The sequence below is a fragment of the Ustilaginoidea virens genome, chromosome 4 (assembly GCF_000687475.1).
Source record: "Ustilaginoidea virens chromosome 4, complete sequence".
In the NCBI taxonomy this organism is placed as follows: domain Eukaryota; kingdom Fungi; phylum Ascomycota; class Sordariomycetes; order Hypocreales; family Clavicipitaceae; genus Ustilaginoidea; species Ustilaginoidea virens.
Genome location: NC_057319.1, coordinates 2,543,974 through 2,567,395, shown reverse-complemented (window position 1 = coordinate 2,567,395; position 23,422 = coordinate 2,543,974). Strand labels below are relative to the sequence as shown.

Below are 23,422 nucleotides of genomic sequence, written 5' to 3'. Positions count from 1 at the left end.
AAAAAAAAAAAAAGATGAGTGAATAAAGTACACGATTGTTTCTGTTCTGTGCAGCTGCCGGCAAAGAGCGGCGATGGCCTCGGCGTCCGTCAGCGGCTGCCAGCGACAGAGACCAGAGGAACAGGGCAACAGCAACAGAGCAACAGAGCTACACAAAGCGAGCCCCCCCCCCGTGTCCCATCTACTTGTAAAAGTCAAACTTGTTGTCCTCCGAGGTCCCCTTGACTTGGCTGGAGTAGGCGTCCTCCAGGTCGCTCTGGATGATGTTGTAGCGGTTCTTGCGGACGGCGCGCAGGCCGGCCTCCTGCATGATGGCGGCGATGATGGCGCCCGACAGCGGGTCGTTGCGGATAATCAGGCTGTCCAGGTCGACCTCGGGGGCCAGCGACATCTTGGCGGCAATGGTGGTGAAGATGAGGCGGCGCTCGCGGCGGTCCCGCAGCGAGGGGAACTCGATCTTGCGGTCCAGGCGGCCGGGGCGGAGCAGCGCCGGGTCCAGCGTGTCGGCGCGGTTGGTGGCCATGATGACCTTGACGTTGGACGTCTGGTCGAAGCCGTCCATCTGGTTGAGCAGCTCGAGCAGGATGCGCTGCACCTCGCGGTCGGCGCCCGTCTGGGCGTCGAACCGCTTCGTGGCGATGGCGTCGATCTCGTCAATGAAGATGATGGCCGGGGAGTTTTCCCGCGCCATGCGGAACACGTCGCGCACCATCCGGGGTCCCTCGCCCAGGTACTTTTGCACAAACTCGGAGCCGACGACGCGGATGAAGCTGGCCGTGGTCGAGTTGGCCACGGCCTTGACGAGCATCGTCTTGCCGGTGCCGGGGGGCCCGTACAGCAGCACGCCGCGGGGGGGGTCGATGCCGATCTGCTTGTACAGGTCAAAGTGCGTCAGCGGCAGCTCCACGGCTTCGCGGATCTCTTGCTTCTGCATGTCCAGCCCGCCCACGTCGGCGTACGTCACGTCGGGCTTCTCGTCGGCGCCGAGCATGGCGATTGACGAGTCTGCCTCGGGCGGGAGAATGTCGACGAGGGCGTTGGAGTGTCGGTGCAGGGCGACCGACGATGAGGGTTTGAGCAGCTCCCGGTCAAGAGTGGACAGGATGCGAACCACGTAGTTTGACCCGGTGCTCGACTGCACGATTCCGGTACTGGGCAAAACGGAAACGTCAGTGTCGCCCCAGAAACAGAGAGGGGAGAGAAGGGAAGAATCTTTGGCTCCTTACTTTTGATCAATGGCTTCCATAAACTGGCCAATCACCAGGGGCACGCTCTGGATGCGCTTTATTTCCTCTTGAGCTCGAACCAGCTCACGCTTCAAGCTTCTACACGCCAGCATTAGCGGCTTGTCTTCCGCTTCCCCCTTTTTTTCTTTTTTTTTCTTTTTCGTTTCGTTTTCTTGGAGACGAGTCGGGAGAGTGGCGTGGCAACAAACCTTTGCTCATCCTTGATGTACTCTTCCTGCAGGTGAATATATCTTGAGAGATGCGTCGGTCAGCCCACAAGGGAAGATTCTCTCAAATCCTCCACACGAGGTGGAGGAAGCGGCGCCAGAAGGTCCGGGTGATGCTCACTCCAGCTGTCGCTGCAGCTTCTTCAGCGTTGCATATTCGTCACCGCCCTCGGTCGGCAGGCCCTCGAGGCGATCGATGGCGGGAGTCGTTGAAGGAGCGGTCTTCTTATGGGGTGGCACCAGGTTGGCCTGGCTCTCGACGGCAACGTCGCCCATTGTGTGTTGTTTTGGGTTGTTGGCTGGAGCGCAGCGGATTGCGCGGGCGTGGGCGTGGGCGTGGGCGTGGGCGTCAAGTCGAGGATTTCGCTGGCGAAGGGGATACAGACTTGCTAGACGAAGGGCGAGGGGTTGACGGGTTGATGGCTGCAGGAGGGGATTTTGCTGGCCAAGGATACGGGGCGTTTTTTGACGAGGAGGCGAGGCGAGGCGAGGCGAGGCGTCAACGGAGCACGTAACGGACGGACTTGAAGACTTGAACGGAGCAAGCTTTGCAAGGGAGCTGCCGGCTTAGTAACGACTTGACGACGACTTGGCGACTTGGCTCGGTCGCCCGCGTGATGAGTCACGTGGGGGGGCTTCCTTTGCCTTTGACCACTTGAGAATGGCGGGCTGCGTGAACTCTGGAAGATGCCAGCGCCAATGAAATCAAGGCCAGCCTGCTCTCGTTTGTTCCTTGGCGTGTCTCGAGGTCTGTCTGATCCCCTTTGACTTGGGTACCTAACCTAGGTAGGTACCTGACCTACCTACCTACCTACCTACCTTGCCTATTTGCCGGTCCATCATGGATTGGATCCCCGCCGTCCGATACTCGGGCATTTCCGTAACGGAGCGGAGCACGCGAGCTGCGAGTGCGGCCTGGAATGGCGGGCAGCAAGCAAGCAAGTCAGTAGGGTGACAGCTGACAGGCAGGAAGCACTCGGTCCTGTCAATTGATGTCAACCTCTCCTGCCAACTGCGACCGCACACTCTGGAGTCTGGATGGGCTGGCTGCATGTCACTCAGTGGATCGTCTCTACAACACTCTGGCCAGTGACGGGAGGCATGGAGCCATTGATCTGATGTTTATCCTCCAGCCGCCCCCACGGTCGAGCAGCGGCAGCGGCAGCGGCAGCGGCAGCGGCAGAGGCAGAGGCAGAGGCAGAGGCACCAGGAGGCACTTGTTGAGCCGGAACTTCCGAGGCACAGTTAGAGACAAGTACGGAACGGATACCGTGCTCTGGTTCGTTGCTTCCAAAGACAGACGACCGACCAGACCAGTTGATGCCTTTACTTTCTTTGGGAATTGCCGGGCGGGCACTCTGCACTCTGCACTCTGCACTCCGCACTCCGTACTCCCGTAGCAAGCCGCACGGCAACTTGGCAACTGGCAGCTTGGCGCCCGGGCGGGCACACGAAAAAGACAAAAATAAAAAGGCCTGGGGGTGGGGGGGGGATGGCTGGGCTGGCAGGTGTCGAACCCCTGGACGGACCCTGCTTGGTTGTCGCTGTCAACCCAGCTGTACGGAGTAAATTGACAACTAATGTCCAGTATGTCATTATGTTCTCAACTGCATTCTGGCAGCCAGCGTCTGGTCTGGTGTCTGGTCTGGTGTCTGGTCTGGTGTCTGGTCTGGTCTGGTCTGGTCTGATGCCTTGATGCCTTGTTGCCTTGTCAGCCTCCGACGGCTTTGGCTCTAGCAGATACTACTCACTACCTCCTACCAGGTACGGAGCAGCCCGCTGCAGCAACCCTTTGTCATCTTTGTATCCGTAACCTTTGACGTATTGACATGTATTCCGTTTTTCCCACACAACTGACTGCACTGTAACCATTGCTGCCGCCTCTCGCCTTTGCCGCCCGTTCCCCAAATTTAACCAGACCAGACGGCCAGACACAGACAGACATAGGCACAGACACAGACACCAGACACACAGACACCAGACCCGTCCAGCCGCCCCTCTCCCCCCCCCCCAACCCAACGGCCCACGGCCCACGGCCCACGGCCCCCCCGTCACAAAGTGCCAGCCTGTTCAGCCACTGGCCAGTCAGCGTCCAGCCTGCAGCGAACCACCACCTCACCTCCTCGTCACTGCCGATAGCCACCACCAACCTCAACTTTGCTTCCCTCCAACAAACCACCACTTGGTCACTTTCTGCCTCGCGCCGCCCGTCTTGTATCATCCTCGCTCCCCTTCCCTCCCCCCCCCCACGCCAAAAACCAAAAAAAAAAAAAAAAAAAAAAAAAAAACGCCGTCAACTTTGCTGCCCCGTGCCGCCAGCTGGCTCAGCCGTACATGAAAAGAAACCGTCGTCGCCTCTTTTGCCAACATACTCGGCCTGCCTCGGCCAGCCTCGGTCATGTCATCATCCATCACCATCCCGACTGGCCGATCATCGGCTTCGCCCAGGACTTTTCACTCGCCCTCCAAGGCCATGGCTAGCTCCTCGATGAGCCCCTTCTCCAGCTTTCATCCACCTTCGTCACCTTCGCCGAGCCCAAACACAAAGTTGCTGCATGCCCGACGGCCCAGCTTACTGAGTTAGTCGCCCGTCATTGTTCTGGCCCCTTGCCCCGTGATTCCGCGATTCCGTGATTCCGGGTGCAGCCAGCCCCCTGCCATCACCAACCCGCACCATGCACTTTGGCTCTTTGCGCCATAACTGCCCGCCTCATGGCTGTCATGCCCTCACTCACATGCCCTCAATGCCCTCATTGCCCTCATTCACCATGGCCCCATTTCCCATTTCCCATTTCCCATGCCCCTTCCCCTTCCCCTTTCCCCTCCCGTGGGGATCTGTTGTTAGACGGCCAGGCATCTCAAGCGGTATGGGGCTGACAAGCCGTGTAGGCTCTTCTATTTCAAAGCAGGAAAGCACCGTCATCAATATTGGCGACCCTGATGGACCACCGCGATTGGTTTGTCACTTCCGCACTCACATGTTGACGCCCACCAACCCGGCTAACGTGCCTCGTCCTAGATCTCGTACCTCTCCTCTAGCCAGGGCTTTGTCTGGAATCCAGGTTGGTCTATTTCCTTGATGCATCACTCTCCTCTCCTAGCGGCGAGCAGCTAACGAAATGCGCTGCAGAAATCTTCCTTCCCTCGTACATGGATTGCGACTACGTGCCGCTCGAAAATCAACGGGAGCCGGTCCATGAAATCGTTCTCAGCGACGAAGAATCCCGAAACATGCTCCCTCAATAGGCCGGTTGAAAAAGGGGCTTCGTTTTTTTTTTTTTTTTTTTTTTTTTTTTTTTAATTTCGAGTCTAGGGTCTGGGACCCTTTTGCGGCGCCTGGGTTCTTCAGTTGGATTGCGGTTTCGTCCAAAGGCTTAAGCGCTCTGAATAATCCAGCCAAACTTGAGTTGCTTTTTTTCTTTTTTTTTTTTTCCTTCACAATTTTTTCACGGTTCATCACGACGATTTTACGTTCTCCTCTGTCTCTTTGTTTTTGCCCTCTTGCTTTCCTTTTGTCATCTCATATTTCCGCCTGTAATCAAGATGCGGTGCAGATGGTGTATTTTCTTGCTGTTTCACCCTCCCCCCCCCCCCCCCCCCTTTTTCTTTTCTTCTTTTTCTGTTTTCTTTCTGCGGTTTGCACGGCTCGGCTGAAAGATTGTTGAAGGGCTTTATCAATCACGGTGTCAAGGAACGCAATTTTTAACTGGGCCCTTGTTGGAAGCCGAATCTCGACTGATGGGTACAGTGAGGAGGTTCCGGGTGGTCGGCAAGCGTAGGAAACGCAAGCACACCCGGCTGGCAGTTGTAGCGGGAAATTGCTCAAAAGGTTCTGGCTGGACCTTGGAGGAAGACGGATCACGGGTCACGGAGCTCCTGGAGTTTTTTTGTTGTCAAATCAAGTCGTTATTCATATAGGTTAGTTACTCTTGCTCTGATCCTCTCCTTGACGTCCATAGGTAGCTTAGGTAGACTAGACTTTTGTATGGTCCAGCTGGAATGGAGACTGGATGGCCAAGCATGGCACGAACGAAAGCAACCGCTTTGTTCCCATTTTGGTCGCTGGGTGATGTCTGGTCAAGCCCAATACGCAGCAGCGATGTCGGTGCTCCACTGTGGTCCAGACTCCAGACTCCAGACTCCAGACTCCAGACTCCAGACACGCCAGGTACGTGAACAGACAACTCGGGTATTCTTGGTGCCCAGTTTTCTCGTTTTGATACGCGTCGTCAAGGCAGCGAGTGAGTCATGGCGGACCCGCAAGGACATGACGTCCTGTGCGGCAGCTTGGTCGGAAAAGCCGCCCTCGGGCGTTTGAACAAGACTCGTCGTCGTCGTCGTCGTCGTTGCCGAGGTCTGATCGGCGGTGAGTCCAGACTCCACCGTCTCACATAGCCGTCGGTGCTTGGTGCTTGGTGCTTGGTGCTTGGACTGGACACGCAGGGTCTGTCTGGTTGCCCTTGTCGGAAGCCTCACTCAACTCGCATCGCCGCATACAAGATCTTGACCTTGGTATGTAGCCAGCTGCTTACGCTGCTGCCAGGTAAGGTACCTATACCTACTCCGTACATACCTAGGTACATACATTCGTCACCATTGGAAGTGGCGTAACACGGTCAGCGTGGCTTGCCGAGATAGGGCTGTCAGCTGTGAATCGTTAGATCCATATGAGGCGCCGCTGACGAAGCGTGCGCTACCCCAAAACGGGCTAGTCACAGCAGGGACCATGCTGCCGCACAGTGCATGTACTGTACGAGCACGGGCTGCTGCCCCCTGCTCGCCCCAGTGTGACGGACGGGCGTGTCGACGGGTGTCGGGTGTCGGGTGTCGGGTGTCGGGTGGAAAATCGGTTTCCAACGTTTCCGCCTGGGGGAAAAGGCGACGAAAATACAAGTCGTCGTCTTCCATCAGCAACACCACCAAAAACACCACCAAAAACACCACCGACATCGACGCCGGCATCGATGCCGACGCCTGGCTCACGGTGAAGCCCCTCTCCTCCTATTCATGGCTGCAGCATGTGTTCGTCGTCGCCCGGGTTTCCCGGATGCTGCCCCCCCTGCGGCCTGCCCTCGACCGAGTCGGAAACCACAAGTCAGCTCAGCTCGCACAACCCCTGCCAACGTCTCCTCAGGTCTCCTCAGTAAATCGCGAGCTGACCAACGAGATGCTCCCGCCTCTCGAGCAAAACGGGCCCCCGTGCGAAATGAGTGAAGCTCATTTCCGACCATGCTGGAACAACGGGTTACCCTGAGTGCTCCCCGATTCCCTGGGAGAGCTCGGCTTTGCGGGATTTGTCGCCCCGTCGCCCGGCTGCCCGGCTGCCCGGCTGCCCGGCCATCCTTGGTCCTTTTTGTGTATCATTAGTCCATTTTTTTTTTCATCAACCCCCCCCCCCCCCCTTCCCGAAAGGCTTTCCATCCGAAAGGAGTGGGGGGGCGAAGGGGCCCTGTTGGATGATGATGATGACCCTTCCCTCCGCAACTGCTTCCTGCTTCCTGCTTCCGCACAAACTTGATGTCTCGATTTTGCTCTGCTTCCTGGCGGGTTTCGGCAATGAACGGCCTTTTGACGACGTCCGAGAAGCGGTCGGCTTCGCCCATCTCTTGTGCGGCCGCGTCGCCAAGGTCGAGGAAGATTGTCGTCTTGTCGCTCGCCGTTTTCCTTCTCATCCTAATAGCCGGCACGCTGAGGCAAGGAGACCGGCTGTGCCGAGCTCACTACTCGAGAGTCCCAGGCCTCTGTGGAAAGAACAAGGACAAGGCCCAGCCTCAGCACCATGCCCAGGAGGAGCCTCACCACCAAACCCAGGCTCAGAACCAGAACCAGACCCAGCCTCCGCGCCAAGGTCAAAACCACACTCTTGCCCATGACGACGACGACGACGGCGGCGAGTGCGCGCACTTCCCCGACACCTCAAAGGTTCTGGTCCTCCTAAAGACGGGCGCTTCCGAGACTTACAGGAGACTTCCTACGCACTTCATGACGATGCTCAAGTGTCTGCCCGCCGACAACGTGCTCATCTTCAGCGACATGGCCGAGACAGTCACCGGCCATGCCGTCTACGACAGTCTCGAGTTTGTTCTGGACGGCATCAAGAAGACCAACGCAGACTTTGAAATCTATCGGCGCCAAAAGCACTGCCTCATCGCGCACGACGAATGCAACAAGATGTACGACGTGGGCAGCGAGGGCTGGAATCTCGACAAGTACAAGAACACGCACATCGCCGAGCGCGCCTACCAAATGCGACCGCATCATGACTGGTACATGTTCATCGACGCCGACACGTACGTCAGCTTCGAAAACCTGATCAAGTGGCTTCCCCACGCGGATCCCGCAAAGCATCACTACATCGGCAGCATCGAGTACTCGGGCACGTTCCCGTTCGCGCATGGCGGTTCTGGGTACTTGATGTCTCAAGCCCTCATGCACTCCATGTTGCATGGCAGGAAGGGGTTTGGGAACCAGTACGACGAGGCGCTGACCAAGCACTGCTGCGGCGACATAATGTGGAGCGACATTGTGCAGAAGGAGCAGAAGCATCCGCCCGAGAACATGGTACGTTGCGACGTTTTCCGATTGACGTTTTCCGACGTGTTTCCGACGCCCTTCTGAAGCTTCCTTCCCCTCCCGGCTTGCTTGGAACTGAACTCACAATCCCCACGGCCTTGCCGGGGGGGGGGGGGGGGGGGGGGACAAAAAAAAAAGGTTTGCTGTTTGGCTGACAAGACGGGTACTGCAAAAACAATCATCAGTGGCCGTTTTTCAATGGCAGGAAGCCCAACACGCTCAGCTACAGCGACAAACAATGGTGCCAGCCCGTGATTACGCTGCACAAGCTGGTGGCCCAGAACATCAACGACGTGCACGCGCTGGAGAGGGAACTGGTCAAGTCCGGGAAAGAGCTCAAGATCAAGGACCTCTTCCACCGCTTTTTCGAGCCGCATCTCCGAGCGTTGGAGCCCAACTGGGACAATGGCAGCGAAGACGTCTTTTACGCCGGTCCCGACGTCGACCCCAAGGCGAGGCAGAACGACGAGTGGTGGGAGCTGCCCAACAGGATCAGAAAGGACGGCCTGTCGGACGCGGAGCAGGCGGCGCACAGGAGCCACGAGGACTGCAGCAAGGCGTGCGACTCGTTTGGCGACTGCTTCCAGTACCGGTACCTGGACGGCGTCTGCGGCATCGGGCGCGTCATCAGGCTCGGCTTCGCGACCAAGAAGGAGGACGACGCGGGCAAGCGGGTATACAGCGGCTGGAAGGTCGACCGGATCCGGCAATGGGTCAAGGAGCACGACGAGTGCCAGCAGCCGACGGAGTGGCCGGTCAAGGACCGTTGAGAGAGAGAGGGAGAGAGAAGGCGACACGGGGCGTCGATTTGGATATGTATTTGGGAGGTGGGACCCCCTTCCTTCTCTCTGTCACTCTCTCTCTCTTTTTTTTTTTTTTTTTTTTTTTTTTTTTTTTCTCCTCCTGTTTCCATGTACATAGAGGGCCAAGGGGCGCAAAGCACGGATGGCGAGGCGAGGCGAGGCGACTCTGCGGCGTTTGCTAGGCTGCCTAGGGCTGGGTTAGAGGTTAGAGCTGGGTTAGAGCTGGGTTGGAGCTGGCCGGTAGAACAAATCCTCCGAGTGACCAATCAGAAGCTTGCTGGCGCGCAACGTTCCTCCCCATCTTATCCTCCTGTCACGATCGTAGGCTCATATGTATGGGATATAATAGGCTTGGTTATTCAGTCTACGATATGCGTAGACGCAAAGCTATATATCTAGTTCTATGTCACGTGCGTTATATCATCATGTCACGTAGGGTGACAGATGCCGCCACTGAAAAAGAAATCGACGCCCACGTCGAGTCATCATTACAAAACATCGAATCGTGATTAGCTCATCAGCTAGCAAAATACATTCCTTAAGTCCATCGCGAATCTATCGAATCCATCTTATTCCGCATTAGAGTGCCAAAAGTCGTCAGTAGACGGGGTCGATAGTACTACGTTCTTTGTCTTTTTATTCCTACGGAGGACTATGGTAGGAGTGCTCGATGTGTTGGCGTTCGCCCGTATCGATGTGTTGGCGGTCGCTTGTGTTGGCGTATTAGCGTTCGCCCGTGTCGATATATTGGCGTTCGCTTTTAACGCATTAGTGTGGGCGTTGAGTGCGGCGATGTAATCTGGTATCATCGCAGCATATTGAAGGATGGCGTTAGTGTGGTTGACGAGTGTGGTGACGAATTCCGGCGGCACCAGCAAAACAGTCTATAACAGCGGGAGCTGGGGAGCCGCTAGGAACGGGACGTCGGGGAGGGGGAATAGCACGTCTGGAACCGGCAGGGCTAGGTTGGTCGAGTCTATATTAGGCTGCTTAATAGGGGTCTCGATCGATGGCTGCAATCGCTTCCTTTTCTTGGTCTGGGTGACCTTATCTGGATAAGAAGCTTTCTATGCATCAACGATAGAAGTAGGGCATTATGGGATGTCGTCTAAGATTTGCTTGTGAACTGTGTATATGCCCTGCTATTTAGAGTTTCGGTCGAGTGTGCCCTATACCATTTTAGCGATGGTTGCGGTAAGGAGTGGATCAGGGTCGTTTGGGTCGCATTTGTCGGGGAGGCTTTTGGTGAGTAAGTTATTAGAGGGTAGAGCTAATGATCCTCCGAAGTTCAATCCCGATAGAACTTGGTCGGGCGTTGCCATTGCGATGATATGCAGGGGTAGAGTCTTCCGATGAGAGAGGAAATGCTTTGCCAAGAGAATTTCCGCACTATCTTTTCTGTATTTCTCGGCAATATCGTCGAGGTTCTAGCGGGACTTTCGAACTGTGAGGGGCACGATGTGATATGAAGGAGGCTTGATTGAGCTAAGCTAGGATAAATGATGGTGGAGTGCCTATATAGGTAAGGTCATGTGACACCTCCCCATCACCACCAAGTTGGAGGTTTAAACAGAGACTACATATCAACCGACCTATGCCCCCCCCTAGTCATTCGACCCCCCCATAATAACTTAACAGACCTGACCAATGCTCTTTCCTAATATAGAGATACGCTAATAAATAGTAGTAGATCCCTTAATCTATAGTAGCCACTAGACTATAAGTATCTTTATATATATTTTTCTATAGTGAGTGACTTCCCTTATATTTTTACTAGGTATCCCTACCTAAGAACCTAATATTAAAAGTAGATAAAGTACCTTTATATAGACTTTTATATCGAAAGTGACTTCCTTTCTTTTATTAGGTAGGTACCTAGGTCCTTAGGTACTATACGTAGAAAAAGTACCTTTATATATATTTTTCTATATAAAGTGACTTCTTATATTTCTACTAAGTACCTAGGTACCTAGTATCTAGGTACTAGGGATAGAAAAAGAGGTACCTTTATATATATATTTCAAAAAAAATGACTTCTTTAATATTCTTACTAGGTACCCTTACATAAGAACCTAATAAAACAGCAGAGAAAGTACTTCTCCCTATATTTTTCTAAAGAAAGTGACTTCTTTAATTTCTTTTACTAGGTACCCCTACCTAAGAACCTAGTAAAATATCAGAGAAAGTACTTCTCCATATAGTTTTCTATATAAAGTGACCTGACCCACTATTCCCTAATAAACCAATTATATTAAGAGTATAGCCCACAGCAATGGTTAGGTCAGTTAAGTTATTATGGGGGGGTCGGATGACAAGGGGGGAACACAGGTCGGTTGACCTGTACCCTCGTTTAAACAACAACCCCGTCGCCCAACACCGCCGACACCGCCGACACCGCCGACACCATCAAGCAGCGCCCCCCCCCCTCCAGCCATGGACTCGTCCATCGTGTCCCAAGTCCAGCGCAAGATCGAGCTCCAATCGCCCGAGGACCTGGCCTACCTCGTCGCCAACGTCCGCCACGCCGCGGCCGCCCGCGTCAACGAAGCCTTCCCGCAGGCCGACCGCCACGACGAGCTCCGCAACCAGATCGAAGCCCAGGTCAACCAGGTACGGCGAAAAAAAAAAGAAAGAACCAACCCCCTTGCCTTCTGCCTTCTGCCTTCTGCCTTCTGCCTTCTGCCTTCTGCCTTCTGCCTTCTGCCTTCTGCCTTCTGCCTTCTGCCTTCTGCCTTCTGCCCCCCCCCCCCCCCCCCCCTCGGCGCAAGCCGCAACGGCTGACCATGCCCCCCGCCACTCTCGGGCTCTAGTACATCGAGCAGACGTTCGCGCTCGCCCTGCCCAACCTCTCCATCAACGGGCTGCCCGTGTCGCCGGCGCACCTGGCGGGGGCGGCGGGCGGCGGGGCCGAGGCCGAGGCCGTGGCCTACGAGCCCTTTGACGGGCGCAAGCGCCAGCGCGTGGCGGACCTCGTCGCCCGCGAGGAGAAGCTGCTGGAGGAGGTGGCCGCGCTGAAGCGCAGCGTGCCCGCGGCGGCGGCGGCCCAGCAGGCCCGCCTGGTGGGCGAGGGCGTCGCCCGCGACGAGGAGCAGGCGGAGCGGCGCAAGGCCCTGCTGGCGCGGAGGGCCGCGGGCGCGGGCGCGGCGGCGCTGTCGGTGGCGGCGCTGGACCGGCAGGCCGCCGTCGAGGGCGCCTTCGCGGCCGCCGTCGACGCGCTGCAGCGGCTCAAGAGGGACATGCCGGCCGTGGTGGCGAGGATGGAGAGGGCGCGGGTGGCTGCCGAGTACGTCGTCGGGGATGGCAAGTGACGAGCAAGAACGGCTCTGCTTCTTTGTCTGCTTCTTTGTCTGCTTCTTCTCTGTGCTTCTTCTCTGTGCTTCTTCTCTGCTTCTTCTCTGTGCTTCTTCTGTGCTTACTTCTCTGCTTACTTCTCTGCTTCTTCTTGTCCTGGGTCCGAGCATGGCGTTGGGGAGCAGAGGGTTTGACCATCATGCCGCGAGGCGAGGCCGGTTGGTCCCATCGTCACGTCACGTCACGTCACGTCACGTCACGCGTGCCTACAGAAATGCCGCGCTGTCATCCATCGTCGGGAGCGTCTTTTTGCCTTTCATGGTTCAATGTTTTTTTTTTTTTTTGCTTCATCTATGAACAAAATTATCTATCCGTGTTTTTCCGTCTTTAGGACTCTCTTGATTCTGGGTTTTTTTCTCTTTCCTTCTTATGCCAAAAAAAAAAAAGGAAAGGAAAGAACGAAAGAAAGAAAGAAAGAAAGAAAAGGACGAGACTGTGAACGCAAACGCACAACAACCAAAAGCGGCAAAAGAAAAAAAAGGAGAAGCAAAAACCACCAGCGAGATAGTTGCATGTAGCAAAACAACCCGCACAAGCCCGTACCGCGGCAGCGTTTGACCCGCAAACGACAAGACGAAAACGACAGGGATAGCTTTCCATCCTGTTGCGCGCGCGCGTTGAAGCCGTCAAACCTGCACGACGTGGAAAGAAACAGAGGCAGGGCACGCTGCTCCCCTTGGGTCTTGATCTCGCTCGCCTTCCCCCATCAAACTGTCTACTCCCAAACACGCCATGCCACACCGAAGTCTGATTTCAATATACACTTCTCTCTTGAGTATTTTTTTTTAGCCCGTTTGGATTTGGAGCCGAGACCATTCCTTAAAAAAAAAAAAACTCTCGTGCCCATCCACAGCCCCGCCTCATCGGAGGACGGACAGTGTGTCACGATGTGTTTTAGGCAACGGCAGTTTCGGGCTTGACCTCTCACTTGGTCACGTCGGTAGCAGGAGCAGGAGCAGGAGCAGGAGCAGGAGCAGGAGCAGGAGCAGGAGCAGGAGCAGGAGCAGGAGCAGGAGCAGCTGCCGTCTCAGCAGCTCCCTCGGCAGCTCCCTCGGCAGTCGTCGCGGTGGCGCCGCGGTTCTCGGCCGTCTTGTCATCCGCCTTCTTCTCCCACCAAGCAGGTCGGGCCCATTGAGCATCCCGCCACGGGCCAGCATCGGCGTTCTCGCAGCCACCCTCGCACTTGCAGGTGCCGCTAAACTCGACCGGCAAGCAGTCTTGGTCGACGTGCTTCAGCAGCTCGCTCTTGTAACCACTCCCGAGGATGTGGATCTTCTTGACGGTGACGGGGTCGAGCCAGCCCTTGACAACGCTCCACACGGTGGAGAAACCCCAGGGAGCGTTGATGAGGAACAGCTTACCCAGGCGCTCGGGGTAGTAGTTTTGAGAAATGACGGAAGCCTGGCGCACGTACGAGTACACGGAAGGAATCTTGGTGAGGGTGACTCCCTTGAGATCCATAATGGTGCAGCACGTCTCGAGGAGCTTGCCAGTCTTGCGGGAGCAAGCGGGCAGACGGGGGTCAGCGACTCGCTCATACTCCACGGCCAAGTTGGTAAGCATACGGTCGGATGTTGTGATTTCGTACATGGCGTTCAGGTCGATGCCGCCGAGGGTCTCAATGTAGATGGGGCGTCCGTCCTACAAGGCCGTCAATAACTGGTTGGTCAAGCAAGCCACGACGTTGCTTCTTCTTCTTCTTCTTCTTCTTCTTCTTCTTCTTCTTCTTCTTCTTCTTCTCCTTTTACCTTGTCGGTTTTGTGGTAAAACTGCTTGTAGTACTTGGCGACCTTGGTCTTCTCGGGGTAGTCCCAAACGGGGACAACCTCGTCAAGCTTGGTCTCTTTTCGCCACTTCTCGGTATCAACAAACCTACGCGGACAAAGAACGGTTCAGCCTGTGCTCCTTTGGTGGTGCCGGTGCCGGTGCCCCATGCCCCCCTCCTTCGGGATTTGCAATTCAGGATACATACATGGCCTTGGCAAGGTTGACATCCCACTTGCGAGCTCGCAGGAACCGCAACTAGAGCACCCATTGTTAGCGCGGTGTCATTCCTGTCGTTCCATTGACGGTCGGTACCAACGGTGGCACCACAGGGGGCCAGGGGCCACTCAGTGCCGGCTGGGGCCCGTGCCCACGGAGGAGCAGTTCGAGGCTCAAGAAGCGACGAGTAAAGGGGGGGGGGAAAGGGGGGACAGGCAAGACTGCATGCACCACGCGTACCAGAGTCAGTGTATCCAGGCGATCCTTGAACCCCTCAGCTTCCAGCATCAGGCGCAATTGATGGACTTGAGCAATCTTCTCGGGGGTGAGATAGCCAGCATGGCCGTCCTGAGGCTCGGCCGCCGTGGTAGGGAAGTCATAGTTGTCGTACTTGGGATGCAGATCCATGGTTGTAGGGACTTGGAAAGAGAGGGCTTCGGGAGGCGGGATGGAGAGAGGGGACGAGGCCAAAAGTAGACAGAGGGGGACGGGTTAGCCAGGCGGCTGGCTTACGGAAGGGGAAGACGAGACAAACGCAAACGGAAGCGAGAAAGAGGAGAGGAGTGAGGTTGATGGGTGATGGGAGATGGGAGATGGGTGATGGGTGATGTATTAGCTTGAGCCAGAGGGAAAAAGGAGGGACGGCTGTCGCGAGCCAAGAGGTATGTACTTTGTACTGGGTAAGCAGTTTTCCACGTAGGGAGTACGAGGCTGCGAGATGACCACGTCGGCGACCGGACTCGGCGCAGACAAATGGCAATTGGCAGTGGCAAAGGGCGGTTAGCGGTGTTTCCCCCTCGCCTGGCCAACATTCGGAGGCTTGGGAGCTCCAGCCAGGCGGGGCAGTCTATTGGCCATTGGCAGAGTATCCAAGGAGGTAGGTACCTAGTGAGTGAGTGTGCATACAGTGCACCACAGTGCACCACAGTGTACGTAGATACCTACCTACGTAGGTACCTAACCTACGTACCTACCTAGGTACCTAATCTAGGAGGTACCTAGGTAAGTACCTCCCCAGGGCCACCGCCTTGGCGGGCACCTGAAGAATCACGTGAAGACAGCCGTCTTCTTGGCTGACAAGGCCGGAGCAACTCCGAGATGGTCTGAGCAGCCGTCAAGATTCAGCTGCAGCTCCAGCGCCAACTTGAGCTCAACTTGACCTCCAGCCTCAACTTCAGCTCCGGCCTACTGCCATCCCCTCTCCCCCCCCCTCTGCTTCATGACTTGCATCTTCATGGCCCGTTGCACTGCGTCGCCATGAGGTACCCTCCGCAACGCACAACGCTCAGCGTCGTCGTCCGCCGCATCCACAGCTCCGTCACCGGCCGTCGACCCCGTCGCTCTATCCACCTCACCGCGCCGGGCTCCCTGCCTCGCAATCGACCCTTTTTCACCTCGAACCCCTTCCTCTCCTCCAGCAGCAACAGCCCTCCCGACGACGCCCGGCACGCCCCAGAGACGCCGCCAGGCAACTCGGCCACCGCCTCCGCCTCCGCCTCCGCCCCCGCCCCCGCCGCCGCCAAGCGAAAACCCACCCGGTCCGCTTCCGCAAAAGCCTCTCTGCGCCGGGTCGCCATCATCGCCCAGCAGCCCAAGCGCGCCGCCCAAACCCCGGTCCCGACCCCGGACCTCGCCGTCGACCCGTCCGCCGCAACAACCATCAGCGCCGCGTGCGTGGCCGAGTCGTTCGACATGCCGTCCGTGGTGGAGGTTCTCGCCTCGCACGGGTTCGGCATCGATCCCGACCGGACCGGCTTCGACGCCAACGAGGTCGTGCACGCGAGGGGCGTCAACGGCGGCGACATCTTCGTCTTCCCCTCCGGCACCGTCGTCACCTGGTCGCTGCCGCCCGACGTGGTGACCAAGCAGCTTCTGCGGGCGGCCCAGAACCCCCACCCCCCGGACCTCCGCGAGGCCGAGGACCTCGACTTCGTCGCCGACACGGGCCGCGCCGAGAGCACCATGAAGGGCGACATGGTCGTCCTCGGCACGCGGCGCGAGTCCGCCGAGGGCGACACCCTCGACACCACCCTGGCCAAGATTGCCTTCTCGTCCGGCCTGGCGCGCAGCACCAAGCTGGCCGTGCTGGAGAGCGCCCTGACGAGCTACTTTGAGAGCACCAGGAACATACCCGCCATCCTGTCCCACGGCTCCGTCCTGCCCCTCGGCCGCAAGTTCATCCTGCAAAAGACGGGCGAGCTGCTGAGCCTGCGCGCCAAGCTCAACCACTACTCGGAGCTGACCGACTCCCTGCCCGACATCTTCTGGGACAGCAAGTCGGAGCTCGGCCTCGAGGGGTACTACGACCAGGTCGGCCGCGCGCTCGACGTCAACGTGCGCATCCGCATCCTGAATCAAAAGATGGACTACGCCCAGGAAATCGCGAGCGTGTTGCGCGAAATGTCGAGCGAGCAGCACGGCACCCGGCTCGAGCTCATCATCATTCTCTTGATTGCCGTCGAAGTCGTCTTTGAGCTGCGGAGGATCGTCTTGGAATGGGGGCAGGAGGGACAGGCCGCAGAACTGGCCGCAGAGCCGGCCGCAGAACCGGCAGCTTCTGCTCGCCATGCTCGGTGACACTTGGGGGGGGGGCCAAGGGGGGGTTGTTGCCTGGGTTGGCCTCGTACATCTGTACATCTGCGCATACTGCCTCTTCTTCTTCCCTTCCTCTCTTCCTTTTCTCCAAATGATACCCACCTCCTTCTAGCATTCTGACGCCTGCCTGTCGTGACTTATCCCCGTTCTGCCGAGACACAGCCACAACTGGGCGTGCTTGTACATACCTACCCATTGCTGACCATCCGCACGAACAAGATGAAGGCTGCTTGCCGCGGCCAAATGCTTTCGACACTGCTTTCGAGACCCCAAGTTCCCACAGCTCAAGCTACCGCCGTGTCCAGGCCAATTTCCACGTGTCGTTCGAATCATTGAGGAGCGACTCGTCTCTTTGCGAGTCGAGTCCGGATTCCCGCGACAACGAACCACAATATATTGTGTACAATCCCAAGCTGCAGGATATACAAAGATCAGCGGCAAGACCGCTACCGCTGCCCCTTGTTTCGCTCTTCAAACAAAAGCTGCTGCACCTCTACCAGTTACAGTTATCCGGGTTTCCCAAAAAAAAAAAAAAACAAAAAAAAAACACGGATACGCGCCATTGGCTGCTGACTCCCAAATACGCCATGTCCTGAATATAAAAAGAAGAAAAAAAAAAGAGGACGAGTAGGATCGAATACAGCGCAAAGAAAAAGAAAAAAAAAAAAGGGGGGGGGGGGGTTGAAAAAAGGGCGAAAAACAAAGGAACTAGACAAACAAACAAGCAAACAAACAAACAAACAAACGCCTCTGTCCATACGCATTACCCATCCCATCGATGACCTTTTCTAGGCTGTTGCGCCCCTGTTGCGCCCCCATTCTCCGTGTTTTTTCTTCCGTCATCGTACTCCCCACCCATGAGCTGGCTTTTTTCCCGAGTGGCTTTTACTTTTCGTTTACCACTTGCACCATCATGATTCTGGTTTCGGTACAGTGGGTTGTTGCGCTTGGGTGGTCTGCTGCTGCTGCTGCGATGATCCAGCACCGGGAATAGGTGGCACCGGAACAGGAGTCACCTTTGAGGGCGGTACATACTGGGACGCTTGAGTAGGAGTTCCATTCACGCCTTGTCGCTGAATTGGGGTTTGCGGCTTCGGCTGGTTCACGAGGTTGGCGCGAGCTGCTGCGATCCTGTTCGCGTCCGTGTTGGCCCCGTAACCCATACCAATGCCGGCGAAGCCAGGCTGAGACAGCTTGTCGCCGAGCATGCTTGGCCGTTCCTGCGCAGCCACTCGGGCCTTGGCCTGGTCCAGAATCCGCTGTTGTTGCGCCTCGGGAATGACGGTATGATATCCGGTTAAGCCGGGTGACTGACTGTACTGCGCAGGGCTGTTTAGCTGTCTGTTCATCTGCGCCGTGCCCTGGCCCGGTGTTCCATATCGCTGAGCCTGTTGCGGCATGTTCGGCGTGTGATTGTACGCCGCATTTCGAGAGGGAAGCTGGGGTGACATATTCCTAGGGGGAATACCACCGCCGCCGCCGCCGCCGTTTGCGTAGGCGGGATAGTTTGGCTGGCCGGGAGTAGCAGGTGTTCCGGGTTGTTGCTGGTAAGCTTGGTGATAGTTGAATCGTGTAGCGTTGGGTGCGCCGGGCTGCTGTAGTTGCCCATATTGGGGTCGCTGCTGATTTGCGAACTGGGGCATGTTTTGATGCCCATATGGCGTTTGGGACTTGGCCAGCTGCGCGGCGTACTGGTTGGGATATCCATTTGGTCGAGTGTACTGGTTCGGCTGCGGCGGTCTGGCTTGCTGAGCCGGGCTGCCTACGCTTCGGGGTGTCTGGAAGTTGGGATTCGCCATCGGTCGGAAATACTGCTGGGGATGAGACGGAGTTCTCGATGGCGTGGCGTACTGATTTGCGGCTTGTTGCGGGAACTGGTTTGCATAGGGAGTGGACATGCTGGCGGAGCGCTGTTGCGAAAGTGGGCGGGCGACGTTGCTCTGTGCGGCTTGCGCGGCCGTAAGCTGTTGCTGTTGCTGTTGCTGTTGCTGTTGCTGTTGCTGCTGCTGCTGATGATGATGATGAGCCATCATGCGAGCCTGTACACCAGCGTCATCTTCCTCCATGACACCACGGTACTCGTCGGTCCGGACCTGAATCTTGGTGCTGATTAGCAGGTCGTCTAGTTGATCTCCGTTCAGTTTAGCAACTGCATATGGTGGCAATGTCTTGATGATCAGGGCTAGTTGCGACTTGAGCATCTCGTATGTGGCTTGCTCTTCCTCGGAAGGCTGCGGGCCAGAATTGGCGAGCATGTCTCCAGTAACGGGGTCGCTCGACTGGCGGTTCTGAGAGTTTGGTAGCGTCAGGTTGCGTATTCGCTGGTACGACGCCAATGTTTCAATCATGTCGCTGACTTCTTCTAGAATGCCGTCGACCTCCTTTTCACCGTCGTCTCGCTTGGAGCCCATGACGTCCTCCAGGGAAGGGTCGACGGCAGTGTCGTCCCAGTTGTCAATGGCTTCCTGAACTCCAGCTTCGTCCAGTTCCTCGGCGTTGGTTTTGCGGTTGAAGGCGTGCACGTCGGGAACGTCTCTGTAATACTCCACCTCAATCATCTTTTGAAAGGTTCGGGAGCCGCTCCTTTGCCACCACATTCGACCAGCAGTACCCGAAGAGATGAGGGCCGCTGAATCATCCTTGCAAGGGGCAAAGCTAGAGAAGGCTCCGCGGAACAGGGACTCCATTTCCGAAACCTCCAGCTCGGAGGTGGATGGCTTCTTCCCGGCGAGGCTCTGGGCTCTCTCGCGCTGCTTCGTTTTCGTCTGATGCGGAGGTGTCGCGTTGCTGTAGTCGAGGTAGTGTCCAACCGTAAGCTTGGTGTTGAAATAGCAGTTTCCGCGATACCTGGCTGCGTCGGCCAACTCGGGGTGGTAAAAGTCCAGCGTGTTGCCCTTGGCTTGAGTCTTGGGTTGTTTTGGCGGTTGCAGTGGAGGCAGCGGCCGTGGAGCGCTGAACAGCTCGCCAAGCGTCTGCGTCCGCTCTTGCGCGTTGCTCGGAACCACTCGAGAGAACGTGACACCTTGTGGAAGAGTCAGATCTGGCAGTTCCATGTTCTGCGACAGGGGAAGGCTGGAAAACAATCGTTTCTCCTGCGGAGCGTAGCCGACAACGGACAGGATTGCCTGGCTTTTGCTCGAGGCTGCGCTGGCTTCGCCGCCACCGTCCAGCACTTGGGCAGCAGGAGTCCCTGGGTATGCCTTCTCGCGTTCGAAGAGAGCGATGGCCTGTTCCCTGAACTCGGTGATGCGAGCAGCAGCCTTTGCATTCGCCATGCTGCCCGAGCCGTCCGGGTCCCTAGACATGGCCTCGGACAGCGCAGCATCAGCAGCATATGTAGCATCCGTGAAGATTTGCTGCAGGTGCGTGTATTCATTGGTGGCAACTTTGTCCGATACCGACTTCCGAGACGCCAATTCTGATGATTTTTGTCGCTTCGTTTCAGGTTCATCTTCAGGCTGGGAGCTTTCTACGGGCCGATTCAGAATCGGAGGCTCGACGTCAATGCTGGCCCGAGTGTGGTTAGCAACTTGATTTAGATGAAAAAAAAAAAAAAAAGGAGGGAGATTCGGAACAGGAGGGCAAAAAAAAAAAAAAAAAAAAAAAAGAGGCATGGTCAGAGCGGCATCTCGCCACGGCGGTATGAGCACGCAGGAAAACAGCGAACAGATCAATGTACCTCTGCAAAACGGAGAAATAATTCCTGATGAGATCCCGCTGATCCCCAGCAGCCCATCGGCGGGGTGCTGTCTGCTTTGCCTCTTCGCTCCCCGTCACTTCCTCCAGGCTTTCTTCTTTGCTATCACGTTTCCGCTTGCCAGAAAGGGCGACATGACGATTCCCGTCGCTCACAGGCGTCGACGCGCTGTTTAGCTCTGCAGTAGTTGGCTGCGCCATCGGAATGTCGTGGTCTGCGACTTTGCGATGCTGCTGCTGGTCGCGCCTTGTCGCCTTGTCGCCTCGTCGCCTCGTCGCGATACGCGGCAAGCAGTGGGTAGGCGGGAGGCGGATTGGTGCGACTGTAAGGCCCTTTCATCCAGGTTATCGAAAGAGCAGTCTACACCCAGCCGCAGGGGATGCAATGCCAGGTCGCCCTTAGCGGGGGGGGAAAAAAAAAGGGAAAAAAAAAAAAAAAAAGCCGGTTCAGGACCCTCAGGTTGGGGCCTCACGATTTAACAGGAGTTTTTTGCACGATTTTTAGCACGACAGTGGTGAGGCGTAATGCGGCAGGAGGAACCCGCTTGGAGAGAATGTGTGTCGGGGATCACCAGGTAGGTCGGTAGGTAGGTACCTAGGTACCTAGGTACCTAAGGTAGGTACATGTACACGTACCTTCTGGCTACAGTAACAAGTAAACATATGAACCGCTCCAGGGCTCCAGGGCTCCAGGTTCAGTCCAGCTGCCAAGTGCCAACGCCAGAGAGAGAGGGAGGGCTCCACGTGACTCGCTCTGCAACCCAGCGTCTGTTCGGGCGCCCCGCAGGTTAGCATTGTTGTTCACAGACAAGAATCCGTATACTCTGGATGATTGGAAAGTTGCACCAGCACAATCTGGTCCGGGGGAGAAGAGCTGGAAACACCTCATGGCGAGGAGACAAAGGAAGTGGTGGTTCATTTATTCATTTATTCATTCATTCTTTTTTTTTTTTGTTTTTTTTTTTTTTTTGGTGTTTTCATCTCGATAACGTGATATTCACTAAACTTATACTTGCAAACTGCACGACTACAGAAGCTCGCCCATAAAAGAGCGAGTCACAACCAATATCAATACAACCGACGCAGGACTAGCCCTCCCTTTAAAAAGCATGCCGTTTTTGCTGGTTTCGCCCCAATCCGCGGCGGATTGGCCCCAAAGAAACTAATGGGTTGATTACTTGGCCCGAGCGAGACCGACAGCATGCTTGCCGAGATCATATACAGAGTAGTATCGGCGGAGGAAGGCATCGCCCAAAATGACTAGAGGTCCAGCCGGCTCAGGAATATCCATACCCTGAAAGGTAGAAACGCAGCTACCTTGAAGCTCTAGGATATAATCAGAAGCAGGAAGGCTGTAGTTGAAGCCAGCAAGGTTAAAGGTAATATCGGGTAGAGATCCGATCTTGTCGCAGTCGATGGTGTACTGGCCGCCGAAGCCCTTCTTCGCCCCAATCTCCTTGTTCAACAGCTCAGCAAGGGCGCTGGGAAGAACGTTCAGGGAAGTCCCGGTATCAAGGATAGCGCCAGTGTTTTCAAGCTCAGCAACTTCATCCCCAAAGCCGATGGACTCGATGTCAACCTCCCAGTAGGCCTTGCGGCGGAGAGGAATGTACTGAATCTTGCCAGTGTAGTAGCTCTCGTCGACGCCACCAAACATGGCTATGCTACCCTCGTCGCTGCTGCCAAGGTAGAAAGAAAATACGGGCTCATCGAGAAGCTTCTGATTGACCATGTTGTAAAAGGGAGGGACAATGCGATTGACCGAGATGGTGTCGTAACCGAGGCCAAGGATTCCATCAAACCGACCAAACGCAAAGGCCAGGCCCGGTTCCTTGGTAGCTTCGGCAAAGTCCTGCTTCTTGATCTTCAAGTCACCAATGGACATGACATCGTTGGAGACAAAGCCAGACAAGCTGCCTGATCCGTACTGGATCGCAAAGTCGGAGCCATTCTTCTTGTACGACGAAGAAGAGCTGGAGTCATAAGTCGAGTGCAGGAAGCAAGCAATGCTGCTGCAGGACTGGGAAGGGACCCAGAGGTTGGAGCTACCAGTGTCGAGCACAACCTTGAAGCTCTGCGGAGGAGTGCCGATGGTTATCTCGGAGAAATCTAGGTCTCCATTAGCCTCCAGCTATTCTTTGCCATGCATGCCATGACGCGGTATAAATGAATGACCAACACTGAGCGTTCATGAAGTTTGTGACAGGAACCGGATGGCCACCTTGTGGCTGGGGAGCCTTGGTATTGAACATGACGTCGGCTCGGGACATGGGCCGAACACCACCGAGGTACTTTTGCCCTAGCTGTTGAACCTGCTCTTCGATGGAGGCGCCGGCCTAAACGACCGTGTCAGCTAACGTCTCCAAGATGCAAACCCATTTCGTCGCCCAATAAGTGCCAGTCCAGTCTGGACTGGATGCACGGATTGACGTACCAACTGTTCCTCCAGAGACACCTTCTGGAGCTTCAGCTTGTGGACTCCAGCCTGGGCGGAGCCAGCAAGGGCAGCCGCGGCGATCAGCGCGCTCTTCATGTTGGGCAGCGCTTTGCAAGTATGAGAAAGGACTGCAAATTGGAAGAGTGACGACAGCGTCAAATACACAGAAGGCAAGTAACGATGAAGTGGATTGTGATTCGGCCGATTTCCGTGCGGAATCGATGCTGTGGATGGGATGATGAGGAGAAACAACTCTCAGACAGCAAACAAAGAGCGTGGCGGAGGTGTGGTACGAAACTCGGGGCGGGTGACTGGCAGCTGGCAGCGTGAGCTTCCTGCCTCTGCAGATGAACTGGCGACGAACATGACGCACCATTCATGCCTTGTCCGGATTGGGATTAGACGGATGGGACTTGGCGGCCACTGGCACGAATCAGCTACGCCGGCCTGTTGTTGGGGTAATCATTTCTCCTCATCGATCCCCACAGTTCCTGGTTTTTGGGTACCCAGAGACTGGTCGGTTACCCATGT

The 23,422-nt window shown here is 56.1% G+C and overlaps 11 protein-coding genes across 11 annotated transcripts; 5 read left to right on the top strand and 6 right to left on the bottom strand.

Moving 5' to 3' along the window:
• Positions 1–181: 181 nt before the first annotated feature.
• Positions 182–1,729, bottom strand: UV8b_05140 (uncharacterized protein; the record flags this gene model as incomplete). Its single annotated transcript, XM_043142638.1, has 4 exons — positions 182–1,151; positions 1,227–1,325; positions 1,436–1,477; positions 1,575–1,729. The coding sequence occupies 4 exons, from the start codon at positions 1,727–1,729 to the stop codon at positions 182–184; spliced, it is 1,266 nt and encodes a 421-aa protein (XP_042998572.1).
• Positions 1,730–3,851: 2,122 nt separating this feature from the next.
• On the top strand, positions 3,852–4,699 carry UV8b_05139 (uncharacterized protein; the record flags this gene model as incomplete). Its single annotated transcript, XM_043142637.1, has 4 exons — positions 3,852–4,032; positions 4,343–4,410; positions 4,473–4,515; positions 4,584–4,699. The coding sequence occupies 4 exons, from the start codon at positions 3,852–3,854 to the stop codon at positions 4,697–4,699; spliced, it is 408 nt and encodes a 135-aa protein (XP_042998571.1).
• Positions 4,700–6,179: 1,480 nt separating this feature from the next.
• UV8b_05138 (uncharacterized protein) lies at positions 6,180–6,707 on the top strand (the record flags this gene model as incomplete). Its single annotated transcript, XM_043142636.1, has 1 exon — positions 6,180–6,707. The coding sequence occupies one exon, from the start codon at positions 6,180–6,182 to the stop codon at positions 6,705–6,707; it is 528 nt and encodes a 175-aa protein (XP_042998570.1).
• Positions 6,708–6,970: 263 nt separating this feature from the next.
• On the top strand, positions 6,971–8,796 carry UV8b_05137 (uncharacterized protein; the record flags this gene model as incomplete). The annotated part of the gene is made up of 2 exons (XM_043142635.1): positions 6,971–8,014; positions 8,212–8,796. The coding sequence occupies 2 exons, from the start codon at positions 6,971–6,973 to the stop codon at positions 8,794–8,796; spliced, it is 1,629 nt and encodes a 542-aa protein (XP_042998569.1).
• Positions 8,797–9,398: 602 nt separating this feature from the next.
• On the bottom strand, positions 9,399–10,441 carry UV8b_05136 (uncharacterized protein; the record flags this gene model as incomplete). Its single annotated transcript, XM_043142634.1, has 4 exons — positions 9,399–9,713; positions 9,774–9,896; positions 10,005–10,256; positions 10,418–10,441. The coding sequence occupies 4 exons, from the start codon at positions 10,439–10,441 to the stop codon at positions 9,399–9,401; spliced, it is 714 nt and encodes a 237-aa protein (XP_042998568.1).
• An 821-nt stretch (positions 10,442–11,262) lies between these two features.
• On the top strand, positions 11,263–12,137 carry UV8b_05135 (uncharacterized protein; the record flags this gene model as incomplete). Its single annotated transcript, XM_043142633.1, has 2 exons — positions 11,263–11,439; positions 11,640–12,137. 2 exons carry the CDS (start codon positions 11,263–11,265, stop codon positions 12,135–12,137), a joined length of 675 nt encoding a protein of 224 aa, XP_042998567.1.
• A 967-nt stretch (positions 12,138–13,104) lies between these two features.
• On the bottom strand, positions 13,105–14,571 carry UV8b_05134 (uncharacterized protein; the record flags this gene model as incomplete). Its single annotated transcript, XM_043142632.1, has 4 exons — positions 13,105–13,821; positions 13,929–14,052; positions 14,153–14,202; positions 14,404–14,571. The coding sequence occupies 4 exons, from the start codon at positions 14,569–14,571 to the stop codon at positions 13,105–13,107; spliced, it is 1,059 nt and encodes a 352-aa protein (XP_042998566.1).
• An 849-nt stretch (positions 14,572–15,420) lies between these two features.
• On the top strand, positions 15,421–16,740 carry UV8b_05133 (uncharacterized protein; the record flags this gene model as incomplete). Its single annotated transcript, XM_043142631.1, has 1 exon — positions 15,421–16,740. The coding sequence occupies one exon, from the start codon at positions 15,421–15,423 to the stop codon at positions 16,738–16,740; it is 1,320 nt and encodes a 439-aa protein (XP_042998565.1).
• A 929-nt stretch (positions 16,741–17,669) lies between these two features.
• On the bottom strand, positions 17,670–20,655 carry UV8b_05132 (uncharacterized protein; the record flags this gene model as incomplete). The annotated part of the gene is made up of 2 exons (XM_043142630.1): positions 17,670–20,265; positions 20,438–20,655. 2 exons carry the CDS (start codon positions 20,653–20,655, stop codon positions 17,670–17,672), a joined length of 2,814 nt encoding a protein of 937 aa, XP_042998564.1.
• A 442-nt stretch (positions 20,656–21,097) lies between these two features.
• On the bottom strand, positions 21,098–21,343 carry UV8b_05131 (uncharacterized protein; the record flags this gene model as incomplete). The annotated part of the gene is made up of 1 exon (XM_043142629.1): positions 21,098–21,343. The coding sequence occupies one exon, from the start codon at positions 21,341–21,343 to the stop codon at positions 21,098–21,100; it is 246 nt and encodes an 81-aa protein (XP_042998563.1).
• Positions 21,344–21,628: 285 nt separating this feature from the next.
• On the bottom strand, positions 21,629–22,987 carry UV8b_05130 (uncharacterized protein; the record flags this gene model as incomplete). Its single annotated transcript, XM_043142628.1, has 3 exons — positions 21,629–22,563; positions 22,634–22,790; positions 22,889–22,987. 3 exons carry the CDS (start codon positions 22,985–22,987, stop codon positions 21,629–21,631), a joined length of 1,191 nt encoding a protein of 396 aa, XP_042998562.1.
• Positions 22,988–23,422: the final 435 nt, after the last annotated feature.